Genomic DNA, 21434 nt, shown 5'->3' with positions numbered 1-21434 from the left:
TCCCACACCCCAAACCCCTCATCACCAGCATCAATTTTCTTCAACTGGGTTGCCAGGAGAAAAGTTCAAAAACCGCTGCTTTATACTGAAGCTCTCCTTAGTTCTGAAGCAGAAGACTACGGGGAGCAAGTTTGCTAGGAGTGAAGCTTCAGCAGGAACAGACATGAGAACTCTGCAACCAGGATTGTGATCCAAAAGAAGGCTGAGTGGAAGAACTGTGGTGTTTGAATTTTGCTAATAAACCAGACTTCTAGAAGGAGGAGAACTATTATGTAAACACCCACATTATGAAGTCCGATTAACTGTGGAAGAAGGGATACTAAGGCAGTAGCAGCATCTGAAGCCAGACAGTTCTTGATATGCCATTAAAAAATTGACAAGACATAACAGCATGAGAAATTGAGAGGTGGAGTGGAGAAGCTGAAGACTGAGAGCTGGGAAGAAAACTTTTAGGGATTTTGACAATTTGCGGGTGGTTTCTCCTAAAAAATAGTCTGTAGTGTAAGAGCTACAATATTGACACTTGAATTCTTAGTGAAAAGAGAAGACAAGAATGGGGATGGCTGGAGACTTGCACCAAACACCAGGAAGAGTAAGGTCTGTGTAATTGGGGACTCCCTACTCAGAAGGGCAGGCAAGCAGCCCATCTGTTCTTCTTAGTAGGGAGTCTTCAGTTACATAGAGGCCTGTTGCTAGAGTGGATTTGGGGAACAGAACTGCTTGCTGGTTGCCTGGAGCTAAGATACAGGATGTAGATCTGAGTCTGAAGAGGATCCTAATCGGAGCAGGAAACAATCTACTGATTTGTTCTTCATGTGGGAACAAATAATACTGATAGTCTCCCTTGATGCATTCCAGCCAGAATCTACCAGGCTGTGGATGATGCATAAAGAAATGGAAGTTCAGGAATTCAATCATTGGGATTCAACCTGTCCCTGGAAGAGGAGAGTGAAGGTAAGACCCAATTATGATGCTCAACGGATGGCTTAGGCAATGGTACTAATAAAGGAGAGATTTGGGATGTTCAACCATTGAGAGGCATTCATGGACAGAGGACCGTTCTCATGGGATGGACTCCACCTGATTAGGAGGGAAATAGACTCCTGGGATGGAGATTTAATCAGTTGTGCTAAAGAGCTTTAAAACTAGGAATTCAGGGAACACAGCTGAGAGACGCTCATGTAATCATCATTCCTGCTTCTAAATACTGAGCAGGAGGAAAATCAAGTAAGAGGATACAGCAATGGAGAAAGGAACATCAGAAACTAGGAGAATGGTCATCCAAGAGAAAAGATAATGCCTAGACCACTGACAGTAATGGTCAGGGAGGTGATATTGGCAGCAGAATGACTACCCAATTGAGCAAGGAATCAGGGGGAAGCCAAGCAGAAACTACTAAGATGTCTATACACCAATATAAGGCACCTCAGTAACAAAATGGAGGAACCAGAATTACTGGTACAGGAAGTGAAACCAGATATAGGGATAACAGAAACATGGTTGAACAGCAGTCATGATTGGAGTACAGGTATTGAAGGGTATGTGCTGCTCAGGAAAGACAGGAATAAAGGTAAAGGTGGTGGAGTAGCACTGTATATTAATGATGAGTAGAGCTCAGTGTTTGTCACAGAGGTTGCAGAAGTAACAGATACCTTGACTTCCTGTGACCTCCGTAACTTCTGCAGAGGCCAGTGTGGCTGACCCCAGGGCCACCCAAGCAGCTGGCCCCACCAGTGCGGGAGCGGCCCCTGGGCCATCCATACTGGCTGCTGCTTTGGCAGCCCTAAGCAGCTGGCCCTGGGGACTGCCTGAGCAGTGGCTGGCCCTGGGCCTCCCCCGGCAGCCACTGGCCCCCCAGGGCTTCCCCCTGGCAGCTGGTGTTGTGGGCCCCCAGGGCTCCCCCTCTGGCAGTTAGTGCCACTGTCTCCACTACCCCCACCCCTGCAGCAACACCCCTCCTTAAGATTCAGTCGGGGTAGGTCATGGGCTGTGATTTTTTGTTTGTTTCTTGCCATGACCCATCCATGACTTTTGCTAAAAATACCCATGATTAAATCACAGCGTCAATGATGAGGTAGATTCTAAAGAAGTTAGAAGTGATGGAATAGATAAAACCAAATCTGTTAGCTTTCTTCCCCAGAGTGATTTTTGAATCAAACAGAGGTTCCACTGGGATACTGGTTGGAAGTCTGCTACAGACTGCCAGAATCAGATTTTGATATGAATAGAAACCTCTTCAGTATTTAATGAAATAATCCCACAATTTCCAACAGACTTCAATTTCACAAATATAGATTTGAGGACAAATGCTACTAATAATGGTAGGGCCCAGATATTCCTAGCTGACAGAGTTCTTCACCAAATAGTCACTGAACCAACAAGAGGTGATGCCATTTTAGATCTAATAGTGACAAGTAACTAGCACCACATAGAAGAAATGGTTGTAAAGCACAACCTTGGTTTGAATGATCATGATATAATTTGGTTTAAACAAAATGGAAGGATAAATAAAAATACATCTGCAAATAGGGTCCATGATGTCAAAAGGGCAGACCTGGAAGAATTCAGGGAAGTAGACTGGACTGAAGGATCTGAATGTGGAAGAGGCTTGGAATTACTTTGTCAAAGTTGCAGAAGCTATCTGAAGCCTGCACCTTAAGCAAGGGGGAAAAAATTCCTAGGAAAAGATTGCAGACCAAGCTTCTCAAATGGGTTAAGAGAGAGCCTACAAGGAATGGAAGATGGGATGGATCAGCCAGGAAAGCTACCTCTTTGAGGTCAGAAAGCATAGAGGAAAAAGTGAGAACTACCAAAAGCCAAGCAGAACTGGACCTTGCAATAGTAAAGTTTCTTTAGTCCTATAACAGGGGTGGCAAAGTTTACTTAACCTCTGAGCTGAATAAGACAATTGTCAGAAGTTTGTGAGCTGGGTCTCAGGGCTTCAGCCCTGCTGACAGCACATGCTGCAGGACTGAAGCTCTGAGAAGTCCCTAGCCCCACCACCCTGCTGCAGGGCAGAAGCCCCAAAGCTAACATCCCTCAGTCTGGTAGGTGGAGAATGGGCATGGGGGGGGGGGGGGTTGGAGAAATGTGGGCGGCTCTGTGAGCTGCACTTTAACTGTAGAAGAGTTGTGGTTTGGCCACTTCTGCCATATATAATAAAAAGAAAACAATGAAAAAAGTGGAACTGCTAAACACTGAGGATGGAGTAGTGATTAAAGATAATCTAGGCATGGCCCAACACAAAGGAATACTTTGCCTCTGGTTTTAATAAAGTTAATGAGGAACTTAAGGGTAGCTTCAGGGTGGCTAATAGGAAGGAAGATATAGAAGTAGGAATTACTACATTTGAGGTAGAAGTCAAACTCAAACAGCTTAATGGGACCAAGTCAGGGGGCCCAGATAATCTCCATCCAAGAATATTAAATGAACTGGCACATGAAATTGCAAGACCAATGGCAAGGATTTTTAATGAATCTGTCAACTTGGGGGCTGTTACTTCTGACTGGCAAATTGTCCCCAGACCTTCTTTAAAACTGCTACTATATTAGCAATGATCCAGGAAACTCCAGGACCCCTTAGCTTGACCTAAATTGTATTCAGGGTCTTGGAACAAATTTTGAAAGAGAAAGTAGTTAGACCATAGAGAGAAATTAGGATAAATTACAACATGGTTTTACAAAGGGTTGATTGTGCCAGACCAACCTGATCTTTCTTTGAGAAAATTTTTTTCTAAAAATTGGATATACTGCATAACCACGATTTATCTACCTGGATTTCAGTAAGGTATTTGATACAGTTCCACATGGGAAATTTATTAAATTGAAGATGAGGATTAATATGAGAATTGAAATGTGGGTAAGGAACTGGTTAAAAGGGAGACTACAATGGGTCATACTGAAAGGTGAACTGTCAGGCTGGGGGAGAGTTTATTAAAGGAGGAGTTCCTCGGGATCAGTTTTGGGACCCATCTTATTTAACGTTTTCATTAATAACCTTGGTAACAAATGGGGGAGTGCATTAATAAAGTTTGCGGATGACACAAAGTTGGGAGGTATTGCCAATACGGAGGAGGCCTGGGATCTTGTACAAGAAGATCTGGAGGATTTTGAAAACTGGAATAATAGAAATTTAATAGTGCAGAGTGCACTTAGAGACTAACAACAAGAATTTTCTTTATAAGCTGGGGACATATCAGAAATGACAGAGGAGAAAGATCTGGATGGATTGGTTGATCACAGGATGATTGAGCCACGAATGTGGTGTGGCCATGAAAAAAGCTAATGCAGTTCTAGGATGCATCAGGTGAGGTACTTCCAGTAGAAACAGGGAAGTGTTAATACCATTATATAAGGCACTGGTAAGACCTCATCTGGAATAGTGTATGCAATTCTGGTCTCCCGTGTTTAAGAAAGATGAATTCAAACTGGACTAAGTACAGAGAAGAGCTACTAGGATAATCACAGGAATGGAGAACCTATCTTTTATGAGAGAAGATTTAAGGAGCTTGGCTTGTTTAGCCTAACCAAACAAAGGGTGACCGGAGATATGATTGGTCTCTAAATACTTTAGAGGGATTAACACTGGAGAGGCAGAGAAGTTATTTACATTAAGGGTCAATGATGGCACAAGAACAAATGGATTTAAACTGGCCATCAACAAGTTTAGGCTTGAAATTAGATGAAGATTTCTAACCATCAGAGGAGTGAAATTCTGGAACAACCTCCCAAGGGAAGCAGTGGGGGCAAAAAACCTAACTTGTTTCAAGACTGAGCTTGCTAAATTTATGGAAAGAGATGGTGTGATGAGGTTGCCTATAATGGCACATAGCTTATCTGTGACTGGTAGAAGTAAATACCTCCAATGGCCAGTGACGGGCTAGATGGGGAGGGTTCTGAGTTACTACAGAAAATTCTTTCCAAGGTGGCTGGGGTGGGGGTGTGTGCATCTTGCCCACATGCTCAGGGTCTAATTGATAACTATATTTGGTATCAAGAAGGAATTCTCCCCACTCCAGGTCAGATGGGGAGAGACCTTGGGTGGTTTTTGTTTTTTGGGCCTCTTTCTCCAGCATGGAGCACGGGTCACTTGTTAGTTTGATCTAGAGAAAAAAAGGTGGATTCGCTGTACCTTGAGGTCTTTAAATCCTGATTGGAGGACTTCAGTAACTCAGCCAGTGATTATGGGCCAAGTATAGGAGTGGGTGGATGAAGTTCAGTGGCTTGCAATGTGCAGGAAGTCAGACTAGGTGATCACAAGGATCCCTTCTGGCTTTACAGTTTGAGTTGCTCTCTTCTTAGAATCCTAGAATATCAGGGTTGGAAGGGACCTCAGGAGATCATCTAGTCCAACCCCCTGCTCAAAGCAGGACCAATCCCCAATTTTTGCCCCAGATCCCTAAATGGCCCCCTCAAGCATTGAACTCACAACCCTGGGTTTAGCAGGCCAATGCTCAAACCACTGAGCTATCCCTCCCTTCCTTTATCAGAAAGGAAACATGACTCAGGGCTGGATAAACCCATACACTTTAAGAGGGTACTTGCAAGAAAGTGACTCCTCAAGGTAGTGGTAGTGATGGGTGGGTGGGGAAAATCACACGTAGATCACCAGTTCAGATACAATGCAGGGCAGTTAGTATGGTAGTCAAGTATATAGCTTGATCTGTGAAAAGAGCTGGATTTTTTGAGGGTAACCTCTAGTCATTACAAACACTGTCATGGGCTGATATCCAGGCCACCACATTCTGTGACTGCATTGAACAAATGCTCCACTTCCTGCACAAAAATTTCTCCTTGGCTATAGCCATGTAAAACAGAAGACCCCCATGACATGCCACCTTATGTGAAAATTCCAATTACAGACATGCCACCATGGCAGTGGCCCATCCCATTCAGATTTGGTCAATCTAGTCTGAAGTAGTTGGGAAAACAACTTCCCAAGCAGAGGCAAGTAGTATCCCTCAAGCCATTAATCTCTGGGAACCAGTTGCAGTGAATGTGACTTTACGAATACAATAGTGGTGGTGGGGGGAAACAATTACTCATCTGCACCATAACTTAAACATTTTCGTTATCCTGTTGTGCAACTCTCACTGGTCAAGGTGTCTTCTGCCAATGGCCCTGTAAGATTTCATGTAGGTGGAGAGGTCCATTCTAAAGCCTATTCTACTATGAAACTGACCTGATTTGTCCAGTCTTGTAACCTATAACTTCTTCTGGAATAAGCTGCATCAGAATTGAGGGGAGAAATCTTTTGTATTACTACTGCACATGGCATTATATTTTACCTTATTCCCAGTAATATAAAGTTCCTTAGCATTCTAGCATCTGATGTTTAGGCACCTGACATCAATCTTCCTGGGTAGGAAGCTGGGAAAGTTTGAGATCTATTTATGACCTCTTCACTAAACCTTAATTATGAATGATGTACAGCTTCATCTAGCTGTTGATTCTGCCAGTTTCAGGTGAGTAAAGATCCCTTCCTAGAGGGCCTGTATTCATGCATACTCAACTGCCCCAGAAAGTATGTGGGGTGTGAAAATCCCCAACATTCTCCCTCTGTAGTATGGAAAGTGTTTGGAATCTTACGAAGATTTAGGTAATGGTTTATCCTTTGGTAGTGGCATTTACTTTTATTTAAATAACTTACACTGTGTTAGTATTGTAAGACTAAAGCAAGAAAAGAATAGTTTCCTACAACTAAATCTTTCATGTTAAGAGATCAGTGGGATGTGGCTATTCACAAAGGCAACTTATAAGGGCGGAGGGGGAGAAACGGAAGTTAATGTCAGCGTTACTCAAATCTGTTGCTTTTTGGAAAATATTTTGATCTTGTAGACTTATTCTCCCAATATTTTACTAGATTAATACCTCACTTGCTACTGTCTCTTCCCTTAGTTTGTTCTAAAACTGTTGACAGCTGCCCATTTCTACACAGAGTCAAGCAAGGCAGTTTAGTCAAAACTATTAACATTTGTTCCTGCATAACATTTTATGCTATAACATTTTCTTTTCAATCAGGTGAAAATGAAATCCTTGAAACTCTACACAATATTGCAAGCAAGAACAAAATCTGGAGGTCCTACATGGGCATGGGTTATTACAACTCCTCAGTACCTCAGGCGATTGTGCGGAATTTGTTGGAGAATGCAGGATGGTAATGTACATTGCTTCCTGATTACAAACATATAAAAAGAACAATATATATGAAATGTTTCTAAGTGTGATGCATAGACAGATATATAATAATGCTGTTTGCCAAGACGTTCCCATTCTTTATACAGATGATATGCTGGTCAGATTGAAACTTGATTAAGGGAATCATAAAAAAAATATTGATCCTGACTTTAGCAGGAGTTTAATCCATAATGTGGCAGTAGAAAGGTATTGTAGCTTACACTTTCACAAATAGAGCATCTCCATAGTTTGAAAGATCTGGTGCCTAATGCAGAGTATTAGCTAAACAGGTGGCATTAAAGAGATACGGTTACTTAAGATTAGGGTGACCAGATGTCCTGATTTCATACGGACAGTCCTGATATTTGGAGCTTTTTCTTATATAGACGCCTATTACCCCACTCCCCTTGTCCCCATTTCACTCTTGTTATCTGGTCACCCTGCTCAAGATGAATTTTATGAATGGAAAGTTCACACCTCTTGTTCACTGAAACCATACTTTGACATGAATGGAAACATTCATAACTTCAATTACTTTGAGAAAAATGTGAAGGAAGACCCCAGACTAAAATAACTATGTTCTGCCCAAAATTTAAGCTTTGAGGTTCAAAATACTTATTCTCACTGGCATCTGCAATTCCAGGTGGATATTCCGACTATCATGAGAAACAATGATGGTTATTTACTGACTGGAAGGAAGTAGAAAGCCGCAGAAATCTTTAGCCCTTCCCCATTAGATTTCTCTAGCTCAGTTTTTCAAAACAAGAAGCTTAAATGTCTTGAACGCATAGTCAGAATTTGGGTGCTTCTCTTAGTTTACCAGTCACTGAAGTAGATGAATAAATGAAGTTTACCCACTGTTAAGAATTTTTGAATGCACTGAGTGTCTCATTCAGTTATTCTCAGAGTTCATGCAACAGCAATGCTCCTATGTGGAAGGCCTTAGAGTACTGTCAAACTAGAACTTTTGACTTATCATTTTCCAAGAATCTGAAGAGGATAAGTTTCCTTTAGTTATTTCTTGGATTATCTTTATACCATGTGCTTCACTACAGTGACAGTCATGGCCCTTTACCTCTTTAAAGACATTTCTTGATGAAGACAGCATGGTCAAAATGTTAAATATTCCCTAATCACAAATTTGGACAGAATATTTAACATGCAAAATTAAAATATGGAAAAACATTGGCACATTAATGCTCTAATGCCAATTGTAATTGTTGCCTCCGTATCTCCACCCACTCTGCACAAAGACTGAAGACATCCAATATTCTGACTCACCCACCATATGCACATCTGAAATCCCTTGTCCCTTAGATCAATGGTCCCCAAACTTTTCAGGATTTCACCCCCTCCTTACCCGTCTGCAACCCCTGCTGCTGGGGCTGGGAGCAGGGCTGTGGCTTGGGGATGAGGGATGTGGCCAGGGATAAGGTGGCCGAGTTTGGGTCTGGGAGCGGAGCCGCAGGTCTGGGTATGGAGCTGTGGGTGCAGGGCTGGAGCAGAGCTGGTCTTAGAGTGGGAATGGCTGGCACTCTCTCTCTACCCACCATGGGGCCTGGCCTGGGCCCCATCATGCCCCCTGAACTTTCCTCTGCACCCCCCTATGGGGTGCCCCACACACACAGTTTGGGGACCTCTGCCATAAATATTCTCTCCTCCTCTCTGTGCAAAAGTGAAGACCTCAGCTTAAGTCTTCACCTCTAAATCAGCTTTGTCTTAAATAAAAGCAAAGTTTTAAAAAGGTAAAGACAGTGCTTGCAATTTAAAAAAAAAAGTAGACTATAAGCACAGTTAAACTAATCACTATAAAAAGCATTGGTAACTAAGTTCTGAGCTTGATTTGTAGAGCGTAGATTTGTAGAGCATAAGATTTTGAGTCCTAGGATTATGTTTTATGCTGGAGAGTGCAAAAAGCGCCATTATAAATCTCTGCAAAATTTATGGTTTAAGAAATCAAACTTTCCTAGCAAGTCTTGAATTTTAAATGCTAGGTGCTGAAATATTGCAGCCCCATGTTTCATAGCCTAGCCAGTGCCGTAGCTAGGTGGAGCGAACGGGGGAGCGGACATAAAAAAAAAAAAGTGCCAGCTGTTTGTATGCACCTGGCGGTGCCCCGGGTCCTCAGTGGCACTGCAGGCCCCCGGCGCTGAAATGCAGCCGAGGACCCCCGGAGAGAGTGAAGGCCGCCGCAGTGCCGGACCCGCTGCTGAAGACCCGGAGCACTGCTGGGTGAGTAAAAATGAAAAAAGGCGCCAAAAAATTTAAAAGGCACCACTTGTGTTCAGTGGGAGAGTGGCTGCTGCCCCCCCTAGCTATGCCACTGAGCCTAGTATTTCCCATGAGGCTGTGCTTATCTTTTCTGCTCAGTTATGCACCCTGGCAATAGCAGCTCTTTCCTTCCCAGCTTCTGAGTACCCTAATACAGAAGATATGCATGCTTCAGGATGATTTTTTATATTGAAATATAGCATGGCCCTGGAAAGTGGGTTAGGGTAGAAAGGAATTGTTCACTTTACGTGCGTACATCTCAGTTTGAGACATATGGCCAATGCATTGTCTTCTGTTAAAATAATTGGGTGTGGCACTGTGAGGAAGTGAGGGGGAAGGGATTAGGGATTTTCATTTATCAGAATGTTTTTCAGATGGGAATATTGTCTGTTTTTAGAAGATTTGCTAGAGAACAGTCTTCCAGGGAAGTTAGATCTGCTAGGAAAATAAGCATCTCTGTAGGAGTCTCAGAACAAGGTGACTTATCAAGAAAATGATGAACAACTTTGTTTCACAATGAAAGACTAAACAGCTTAATTATTTTTAAATAAAAATGGTCAGAAGGCTATGCACTAGTTCTTATAAATAGCAGCTGTTTGAGTTAATTTCTAGAAAAGTGCTTGTTTGAGTACAGAAAACACAACATCTTTCAGACTCTTTAAAAAGTCACCTTGATCAATCTGCTTCAGAAATTAAACTTATTTTAAAAAAAAAATTGAGACAAGATGAGAATTTTCAGTCCAAAAGGAGGCTTGCTTTTTTGGGGCAGAGAGGCGGCAGTCAAAGTTAGTAAGCAATGAGAGTCTTAAGGTTGTAAGCTCCAATCCATTCTAAATGATGGAGTTTCTACCAGGCAACTCCATTAGTAAAAAGCTTGTTCAATTTTTTTCGGGATATACGCTATATCAATTACTTGATTTCCTTTTTCTCCAGTTACATAGGAATCATACATAGTTACAGGCTGCTGGCAAGCTCTAATGACACTTTCACTCTAAACACATTTCATAGGAAAGTGTCTGTGTGTGGGGTGGGGGGGGTAGGTTTCATTTTATCATTGAGAGGACATTCTATTTTATGGTATTAGCATGGCAAGCTCTTGAGGTCTGGACACAGAACCAAGTGGCCTGCTATTTTTGAAAACCCCATTTAGTCTTGGTGTACAATAATGGATTTATAGCAGCTCAGCTCTCTGAAATCCGGACAAGGCTTTTCCTGTTGGGGTCACTGCAAAATATTGGCTAATCAGTATTTTTACTATTTTTTTTTCCTCTTTTTTTTTAAATAAAAAAGCTTCTACTCTCTGGGTATTCAATGTTACCTGCCTCAAAACCCTGTAGTATGGTGTAAACTTCACAGCAGAGCAGAACTGTGTAAACACCACACGCTTATGTGCACATGATTCCTGATAGTCTTCACATTATCATTGCATTGAGCTGTTTCCCTAGAAACAGAGCTAATTAATTCCTGTGATGTGACATGAATGTAAACTAATCACCAAAGAATATTTGGCTTCATAAATAAGTTTACAACAAGTCTAGACTTAATCTTGTTCATCTTTTATGTTAGTATTTAGAGTAATACTCATTGTCTATATCACAGTATATTAGAGACTTTGAGTCGTTTGACTTTTGTGCACTTCAGCTACAAAACTGCACTTTATAAGAATAAGGCTCATTTAAAACAAACAAAAAAAAAGCATCTACATGAGGTTGAAGTCAGCAAGAGTGCATACTCAGGGAAAACACACAAGCAAAAGGGTAAAATTTTCAAAGGGCCTTAGTCCCAACTGAAATTGGGCTCCAAAGTCACTTAGGAACTCTTGAAACCCAGTATGTTATCACAATTCATGTGATACTATGCTGAGTATAGTTGCGTAACTTGTTTTTAAAAGCAACTTAACTGGTTTTTGGGGGTGCGGGGAACAAAGCTCTCTTTTCATGAGCTCTGCATGTTGATGGCTGCTGTGTTTAGTGCACAGCAACATCAGGTTATGGATGTGCAGTAAAAATCCCTGTTTAGTTTACACGGGTTGGGAAGGCACTGTTGATTGAGGCCAAAATAGGATTCAACCAAGTGGGGATCCTTAATAGAGCTTCAGATGGACCCATAAAAATATTTCAGGACCAGTGTAGTTTTTTTTTTTTTAAGCACTGAAAGGAAAAATATAGTATGCAACCATATAATTAAAGACTGTATCATCATGCATATGCACAAGGGGGAAGAATGAAGGTTGCACAGGTAAACTTAAATCTGGCATTTCTGAACATTTGAGCGTTTGACTCTGCAATGTTAAAGTTCTCAATATAATTGTGTCTGTAATACTGAGAATATTCTGCATGTGTGTTTCTCAGAGAGGCATTCTTCATGGTGTCTTTATGCCTTAATTTATGTAGACAAATATTGCTGTCTATATTACATAGAACACTTATTGCCACAATCTTGATTTTATTTGATAGTAAACACCTGTTACTCAAAATGAAAAAAGCCAGATAATTCAAACAATAATATAAATACTGGGAGTCTTGGCTTTCTATTATAAAGCAGAATATCTCACACCTTGTGGCTCATGAAGATGTTGTCACGAAGCCTAGTAGAGGTGGTGGGGTTCTGGTAACTTTAATATCCTCATTTTTAAAGGTGCTTTGACTTTTTACCTGTTAAGATTTCAAAATGCTGTGTATCCCTGGGAATCCATGTAGTGGTAGATAGTGTATATTTCTGGCCCTGGTGGTACATGAGATTGGATTCTCAAATTTCAAGGTCCCTTATATTAAAAGGTTAATATAAACCAACAGGGAAGAAAACAATTAGCACTGATCCTTGACTGGAAATAGTAATTCTTGGGCACAATGTTCAGTGATACAGGCTAGAAAAAGCAAGACTATAGAAAGTATACTCTTGGACAGTCTTCCTAAGACGTGCTGTATTCTCAAGAATCAGACTTCATATAAGCCTTCAAGTGAGTGCAGGGGAATGGACTGGATGACCTCTTGAGGTCCCTTCCAGTCCTATGATTCAAGAAATCATACAGATGCTGGGTAAATCAGCTTAACTGCCGTTTCTCTAACCATTTGGAAACAAAATACAGTAGCACTAAATGAAAACTCTAGATAAGTTCTTAGACCTTGTAATAAACATCCATAAGTATATACATAAACTATTTAAAAGTCTTTCATAAATACAATAAATTGTTCTGTACTTTTAGAGAATAGAGAGTTTTCTGTGTCTTTGTGGGATCTGTACTTCCCAGCAGAGATCTAATTTGAAGCAAAGTAGAACCAAAAGAGTTGGCTTTGGAAGCAATAAACATTTTCAGAGTTGTAATAAGGACTCAAATTCATTGTTAACAAAATAAAATATACCTGTCTTTGAAACATTCTGATTTCCACTACTTTCTAAGCCAGTTCTTTTGGTCAGTAGCCCAACCTTTGACTAGGAAACCCATGTTTTCTGCCAGTGTCTGCCTGCCCTGCTTCAGGGGATAGTTACTGCTACTTCACAATTCTTTTAAGCTTGTTTCTTGTGAGGCATGCATAGGATATGTCTGCCCAGCAAAATAAAACGTGCGGGGTGGGAGGGTCTCAGAGCCTGGAAGTCTACATAGCAATGAAACAGTCTCGCAGCCCAAGCCCCACAAGCCAGAGTTGCCTGGCACAGACCAGCCATGGGTTTTTCTTTGTTGTGTAGACACATACCCTTAGAGTGCACCTTCAGAACTTTCAACCACGTCTTAAAGCTTATATTCATACAGATGAACAAGTCTAAGCCCAGTGACAGAAAAACAAGCATAGAGAAGCAGAGTAAAAAAAAAAAAAAAATCAATATTCATTACACATACTACTTCTAGTTTTAACGTAGACATCTTTGTATCGTTTCTTTAAGAGAAAGTACTGAACTTTCATAGCACATGCCTCCAGACAGCTCTAGAACATACTGGCTTGTTTAAGTAAAAAAAAAATCTCCTTGCCACTCGGAGTGCTTCCTTTAAATCACAGCCAGACTGCTGAAATCAGTTTGGGAATGTTAATTTGTAGAAACTCCCTTTGATCAGAAAAGAGTGAGTGACGGCCATATGTTTTCTTCCAATTTATTTCCACAAGAGGCTATTTGTGTTCCTTGTCATTATGCTAATTATTCTTTTTCATTTGATTTATTGTAGTTGCTATTATGCAGATCTACTACTAAGCCAAAGTTCCTTTAGTAGGAACCCTATTTTATCTGCTATGACAAAACTGACATATATAAACTTCAAATATTTGCCTTGTTAGTATAAAACAGATTTCAGGGAAATTCAGACAAATCTGGTGCCCTGGACCAAAAAAAAAAAAAAAGCCACTTTATTTGAACTAATAATTTGAAAATTAGAATTGTTCAAATCCAGGATTTTGGCAGTGTCTCTAGCTATCTTCTAGGGTGAACTAGCTTTCAAAATGACCTGTGTTAAAACAAGCTCAGTATAGAATAAGTGGTTATACTACAGACAGGAGAACTGTTGAACTTCATGAATGATAACTTCTGTACTAACATGGAGGGCCATACTTCCTTGACTTTTGTGGTGTGTATAAACTTTGTCTCCTTCACAGATCTGATTAAAAAAATTTTCATTGTAAATATTTTTGCAATTCAAAGTCATAACATGGATATCGCTAAGCTGAGCTGTATTAGTGATTATGTCCAGTTCTGCAGTATTGTCTGTCACATGCATCAAACCTTATTGTAAACTATAGCAGCAGGGAGCAGAATTGGGAAGCCCTAAGATAATAAATTCCTTATGGAGAAACTTCAGCACAGGTTGTATGTTCAACGGAGCAAATGTCTAATACAAAAATCATCAGACAACATTCTAAATGGAAAGATGTTTAACTGTTTCCTTGAAACTATTTGCTTTCTATTGTGTGTTGGGACACTGAAAAATACCTTCAGCTTGCTTGACATCTGTTTAGAGTTGCATATTCTGAACCTTTCATTGTAACTTTTATCTCATCCTATTTATCTCCACTTTAATACATTGAAGTATCCTATGGAAACAAGAGTGTTTACGTTTTCAATATAATCGTGGTTTCTTTTGTATAGTGTTTTTTCTGTCCATGAAACTCTCTAGCTTACTGTGAGAGGCAAACAATGGTATCTAGATCTTCTCCCCCTCCGTCCCCCCCACCTTATTCAGGCTACTAGGAAAACCAAAGAAAACTGCTTAAACCCCCATATCCCCCTCCCCAGCCCCAATTTTTTCTTCACGGTTGCTTTAAACTAAGTTTCCATCAGAATTCAGTTTTGATAAATACTCTGAAAAGGTTTTTAAATTGTGAATCTGTTTAACTCCTTTTGAGTTCCTGAAGAAGGGAAACTTAGTTTAACAATATAGACTTTTTCCAGGATTTTAATTGTACAATAGCCGCATCTTTTTCTGGTGCGTTGTGTGGTGTATTTTTGGTGCTTACAGAGACTGACTGCATCTGTGGTCAAAAATGCAGTAGAGTCCTCAGCAGTGCTGCATCTTTGTTCAAGGATCTTAATCTTTCTCTTGGTGCATATTCCTTTTGCAGTGTAATCTCTAGAGTATCTCAAATCCTGGATTGTACAACTTCAAACATAAATAGTATTAAAACTATCAAATAGATTTCCCCCTACCCATACTTGACTTATTTGTGGATCTTATTGAGACTAATCTTGAAGGTTACATACTGTGATGTAATTTACAGTATGTAAAGCTATATGAGATTCCAGTCAGTTATGTGTTCCCCATCATAATTTATTGTACTTAACAAATTTTGGTTTTCAAGAGACTATATTTTAAGGGCTTACCATTAAGGCTGAGCTTGTAGATTTAACTCTAGTTGACTTTTCAACCCTTATTTTGCATTTAAACACTAGGGGGTTTTTGAGTGGGATTTCTTCCATTAAAAAAGAAGACTGACAATTGCCAGTGGATTGGTAAATTCCTTGATGTGAAACTGAATGAGCTGGGTACCAGCTGCCTCAATGAGAAGTTTATTACAGAGCCAATTTCTTCATAGCACCCTAGTATTCTGAACCATTATAGCTTTGAAGTAGCCATTAAGGAGATAGTAAAGTTTTGCAATTGATGCATACATGGGGGGTGGGGGTTGCCTTAAAATGAGTAAACTTAAAAACCACTCATCTAATTTCATGGTAGATCAAATCAACCAAGGTCAGAATTTCTAGCTTCCACCATCTGAATTATACTTGCACAACTTTTCACCCAAACATATGAGGAAGTATTTTTTTGGCACTCATCTGTAAGTCACACAGCTGAAATGATTGTGCTCAAACCATAACGTTATCTTAAAGTTGAGGCTAATCATGGGGGGGGAAATCATCCTAAAAAGAATTAGTTTAACAAAGTCATGAACAACTGGGAAAGGATGATTTGGATTGGTAACAGCACTTATGTTAATTATAGCAGCAACTTCTTTATCATATCAAGTAATCCCATAACAAAAGCATTAAAATGAATGAGAACTATGAGGTTTTCAAAGCAGATAAAACTAGCTTCAGTTAATTGGCAAAAGGGGTTTTATTGGTAGAATGTTCACCTGAATGGTGGACACCTAAATTCCCTCTAAGCTGCACGACCGTCCAGCTGCCTATTAAGCCCCGTGCAGGGGCTCGGGGCTGCTGTGAGGAGAGGCGCCCCTCCCTCGGCCCGGCCCCAGTGCGGACCTGTGGTGGTGGGGAGAGGCATCCCTCCCTCTGATTTTTTTTACATCCATGTGCTGGCTTCACTTAGCACTATTCTTAGGCTTCTGTCCCTCAACATGCATGTGTAGAGAGACTGGACACCTAACTCAGGGCTGTGGATTCCACTGTGTGACAGGCATCTAAATGTTAGGCATTGCAATGCTGAGTCTTAAGTCTCCTTTATGGATTTAGCCCCTAAGTGCTTAAGTATCTCTTGAAAATGGGACTTGGGCCCCTAAGTCACAAAAGCACTTTTGAAAATTGTACATAAGGGCTTCAGGGTGAGGGACAGCGCACAGGTGAGAGGCAAACTACCATTCTCTCCAACTGTGGGGAGAATGGAGGGGGATTTGGTTTCCTACTAGTGTGTTTTCCCTGCTCAGCAGCTCCAGTTTTCATATCAATCTCTGGATTGTTGGTGTCTGATAAATTTGAGTCTTCCCACTGCTGGAAGGGAAGAGGAGCATTGATCCTGCTGTTCTTTCCCTCCTGTCCCATAGCCTCCTGGCTGCTATTTTGGGTCTCTGCTGCTTTACACTGCCCCAGGCCTCCTGGCTGCTACCATGGTGGTGTTTCTGGTACTCTGCTTCTACTTAAGCTTCACATCTGAATATTCCTTTGTTACGCAGAGTTTCTCCAAGTTGCAGCAGAATAAAATTGATCTGATGTCAGTTTTACTGCTGCCCACCAGCAAAATTTATTTTAATATTTGGAGCATATGATATGCCACATTTGGAAAGTGGCAGTCTGTGGGCTTGATTCTGGGAAGTCTGAGTGCCCTCAACTCCTATTGGGGCTGAGAATGCTTACAGTCTTGCAGATGAGCCCTCTATCCTCAGAAGAGGGCACTAACAGTTTGTGCACTTGTATACTTCATAAAGTTATGTAGTCAGACATAAGTATCTTAGGCTTAGATTTTTAAATGTCTTGACAGTTTCAATAATGCATTGGCTGCAAACATCAGATTTCTAAAAACAGATCAGTTAAAAGCACAACACCAAGATGTTGAAGTTGTATTAGATCTAAATATTTTATGACCCGATAGATTTTCTCCACCCTTCAGTTGTTGAGAATTTAAGTTCTGTTGACACAACTCGAAGTGTTAGCTCCTTTGCCTCTGTAATTACAGATAAATAATCTCAAAAACAGTAACTTAAATTCTGTTCAAAATGAGAAAAAACAAATCTATTTGCCAGGTAAAGAACCAAATTAATTTTGGCAGGATAAATGTTCTCAATTTCCAGGAGGGTATTAAGAGCACAGAACTACTAAAACACACAGTAGTGTGCTTTTGAACAGATTTCCCGGTTTATATTCATGTAAAAGTGTGTGTGTGTGTGGAAATACTTATGTTTAAATCCATTTGCAAAGAAGTGCTAGGGACCTGATATATGAAATGTGTTTATCTAACAGGGTTACCCAGTATACCCCTTACCAACCTGAAGTTTCCCAGGGTAGACTGGAGAGCCTGTTAAATTACCAGACTATGGTATGTGATATCACAGGAATGGATGTGGCCAATGCATCTTTACTGGATGAGGGGACTGCTGCAGCAGAGGCTATGCAACTGTGTCACAGGTAACACACTTAAATGGATGGCTAATTTAGATTCAAAGAATTGTGAAGTGTTTTGTTTTATTTCCTTATGTGGGTCTGAATCGTTCAGTGGACTAAAAATGACACTGTACCTCACAGTGAATCAGTCTTATGGCATGCTAGTCTAGTATTTTCCACAAGCAAAGTTAACTGTATATAATACTTCTTACCTTGTTTATGAACTACATTTTTCAGAACTCAATGTTCTCGGTGTGAAATATATATTCTAATAAATGTGTATGTGGGTGAGAGAAGCAACTATTCCATTGTAGACTGTTCTTGAGTTTTAGTTTGTTCCCTGATCCACTTAACCTTTTTTCCCCCTCTTCTTTTAAACAGGCACAACAAGAGGAGAAAGTTCTATGTTGATGTCCGATGCCACCCTCAAACGATAGCAGTAGTCCAAACTAGAGCAAAGTAATGCTGATCTCCATCTTGCTTAATAAGTAGCACAAACAGACACATGAAATATTGTCCCATCCCATCACACCTCTCATTCTACATTGATCAAAAATTGAATATTACAAGTATCTGGCTCCCCTTTGTGTACAGGACACTGATTATATTGGGAACTAGGTGTGCTTTGGGAAATGTATGAGAATCTACAGTAGCTAGTTTGGGACTGACTTTGACGATACTGTAAGTACTTCATGATACTGAGGATTTTCCCTAGAATAATTCATGCAAACCTTGTAAAATATCTTTCTTTTGTATCCCGTTCAGGGGCTGAACTAACTGATTAGATCCATTCTAGTAACTGATACCTAAAGTTCTACCACGTTCAGCTGCAGCTAAACATCTTGCTGGTTCAATATTTCATTAGTCCATGTATAAAGCAGATACAGTAATTTTGTATCATGCAACCTTGTCTGTAACTAACTTATCTTCCAAATAAACAGACGTGAACTCATTCACAATTTTTAAAATTGTGAATAAGTATAGAAACAAGAATATATTTCCCCTGTCTACACTGTTAACATACCTGTGCACATCTGAGCATTGAACTCCATTTGAATATTCTCTTACCTAGCAAATGTTGCATTACTTTGAAGGAAATCAGTAAGGTTTAGTGAAACTAACTTAATAAATTCATAATTATATACAAAAATCCTTTATTAAGAGATTGTAAATAGAGGTTGCAAAGCCAAGCCCTCTGAAGTTAGGAAATGCAAAATATAAGTTAATTCTGCTCCCTTCTGCATATGCAATATGATTATCTTTCCTTTCATGATCACATGCTATTTTTATGGCACAATATAGCTTTCACCACCATAGATGCTCACACTTCCTTAACTGTGTAGGAGTGTGAAGCATGTTCAATCAGCTATACTTTCAAGAAAATATTCCCTACATCAGTGAAGTCAAATCTGTTAAAAGTTATCCCAAAGTATGAAATGGCTTCAATAACTTTTGCGTTCCATATCTCTTGCTTTTCAGTTACAGTAGTGTTGTCATTGAGCTGAAATTGCCCCATGAGATGGATTTCAGTGGTAAGGAGGTCAGTGGAGTGCTATTTCAGTACCCAGATACCGAGGGAAAGGTGGAAGACTTCACTGAACTAGTTGACAGAGCCCACCAAAATGGGGTAAGATAAAGTACTATCGTGGTGTCTCTCCTCCCCCCGGACTATGTCTGACATTTAACTTGGCTATAACTGTAGGCATTGCAATTGTCTTTGTAGAGGACGTAGAGAGCAAAGACTACTTTTATGCTTCAGTTTCACATGAATGTTATAAAACAGTTTGAAGTAGAATCTTGGTTCCCCAAATCGATACTATGTGTGTGCTTTCAGAGAAGAGGCTAACAACTCTATGCTCTTATGTTTTCAGACTCTTGTCTGCTGTGCTACTGACCTCTTGGCTCTGTGTATTTTGAGGCCTCCAGGAGAGTTTGGGGTGGATGTTGCTCTGGGTAACTCTCAGAGGTTTGGGGTACCACTCTGTTATGGGGGACCACATGCTGCCTTCTTTGCGGTCAAAGAAAACCTGGTGAGAATGATGCCTGGGAGAATGGTTGGAGTTACAAGGTAAAGTTGGGACATTTTTCCATAATTTCTCAGCTGGAAATGTCTGATATGGCCCCCCCAAATCATAGTATCTAAGCATCTCATAATTTTTAATAAACTTACAACACCTCTTTCAGGTAGAGAAAGCACAATTATCTTCATTTTATATATGGTGAGCTGTGACACAGACTGTGACATGCCCAAGATCACACAGCTCCATAGAGGAACTAAACCTGGGACCCCCAGTCCAGTGTCCTAACTATTCCACTATCCTTCTCATAAATTAGGAGAATGAAGCATGGTTGAAATTTTCCCCAAGATTATAATAAACAAAAAAAAATATTTGGGTAAAGTAAAACACTGTTTACAGAGAAGACTTAAGAGAATGAAATTCTCCACTGTGAGAATTCAGGAGCAGAAGTATCTAAGTTCATTTCTGTTAAAGAAGTGAGCCTTTAGGGCAATAATTTAAAAGCCCAATAATGATTTAAAAAAAAACACAAACAAAAATTGCCAGGAGAGCTGTCCTCACGGGTCCCGTTCCCCCCACTGAAGGGGCATCTCACTTTGTGGGACATCCAGGCCATCTGAATTAGCAGTATTTCACTTACTTTACTAATTCTAAGCTTACCAGACTTCAAAATGTTTATGGTAGTGAGAAGTAAATGTCAGTAAAAGTTCAGATAAACTTCTGAATTTTCTGTCTGCTTCCTGAAAATCTGTTGAAGTATCAAGAAATTTAAGTGAAGGAAACTTGAACTACATAATGCACTGAAGGTGGGGAAAACCTTAATGATTGGAAGGGTGGGAAGAGGGTGGGAACACTGAACAAAATACCCATTTTATACCCAGTATAGTATAGTGAGAACACGCTTAACGGAGTACACTATAACTGTCAGTTACAAATTGTCCATATTGGAACAAAAAATGCTACACATGCTTCTGAAACAATATAACTTGTAAAATTAATAAGTTTTAATGTACTTAGAGTCATAGAAGATTAGGGTTGGAAGAGACCTCAGGAGGCCATCTAGTCCAACCCCTTGCTTGAAGCAGGACCAACACCAACTAAATCATCCCAGCCAGGGCTTTGTCAAGCCAGGCCTTAAAAACCTCTAAGGATGGAGATTCCACCACCTCCCTAGGTAACCCATTCCAGTGCTTCACCATCCTTGTAGTGAAATAGTGTTTCCTAATATCCAACCTAGACCTCCCCCACTGCAACTTGAGACCATTGCTCCTTGTTTGGTCATCTGCCACCACTGAGAACAGCTGAGCTCCATCCTCTTTGGAACCCCCTTTCAGGTAGTTGAAGGCTGCTATCAAATCCCCCCTCGCTCTTCTCTTCTGCAGACTAATCAAGCCCAGTTCCCTCAGCCTCTCCTTGTAAGTCATGTTCCCCAGCCCCCTGGGCATTTTCATTGTCCTCCGCTGGACTCTCCCCAATTTGTCCACATCCCTTCTGTAATGGGGGGCCCAAAACTGGACACAGTACTCCAGATGTGGCCTCACCAGTGCCAAATAGAGGGGAATAATCACCTCCATCTGCTGGCAGTGCTTCTACTAATGCAGCCCAGTATGCTGTTAGCCTTCCTGGCAAGAAGGGCAAACTGCTGACTCGTATCCAGCTTCTCATCCACTGTAATCTCCAGGTCCTTTTCCGCAGAACTCCTTCTTAGTCAGTC

At 40.5% G+C, this 21434-nt stretch overlaps 1 protein-coding gene across 1 annotated transcript in view; it reads left to right on the top strand.

Moving 5' to 3' along the window:
• The window catches only part of GLDC (glycine decarboxylase), a 69682-nt gene that overhangs the window by 7932 nt on the left and 40316 nt on the right, over window positions 1–21434 (top strand). Inside the window, exons 3-7 of the mRNA XM_077816428.1 lie at window positions 7020–7155; window positions 17562–17726; window positions 18084–18161; window positions 19182–19329; window positions 19574–19770. Coding sequence (XP_077672554.1) covers window positions 7020–7155; window positions 17562–17726; window positions 18084–18161; window positions 19182–19329; window positions 19574–19770 — 724 coding nt within the window. The remainder of the gene's footprint in view (window positions 1–7019; window positions 7156–17561; window positions 17727–18083; window positions 18162–19181; window positions 19330–19573; window positions 19771–21434) is intronic.

The sequence above is a fragment of the Eretmochelys imbricata genome, chromosome 5 (genome assembly GCF_965152235.1).
Source record: "Eretmochelys imbricata isolate rEreImb1 chromosome 5, rEreImb1.hap1, whole genome shotgun sequence".
Taxonomy (NCBI): domain Eukaryota; kingdom Metazoa; phylum Chordata; order Testudines; family Cheloniidae; genus Eretmochelys; species Eretmochelys imbricata.
This window is presented reverse-complemented; position numbering and strand designations above follow the sequence as displayed.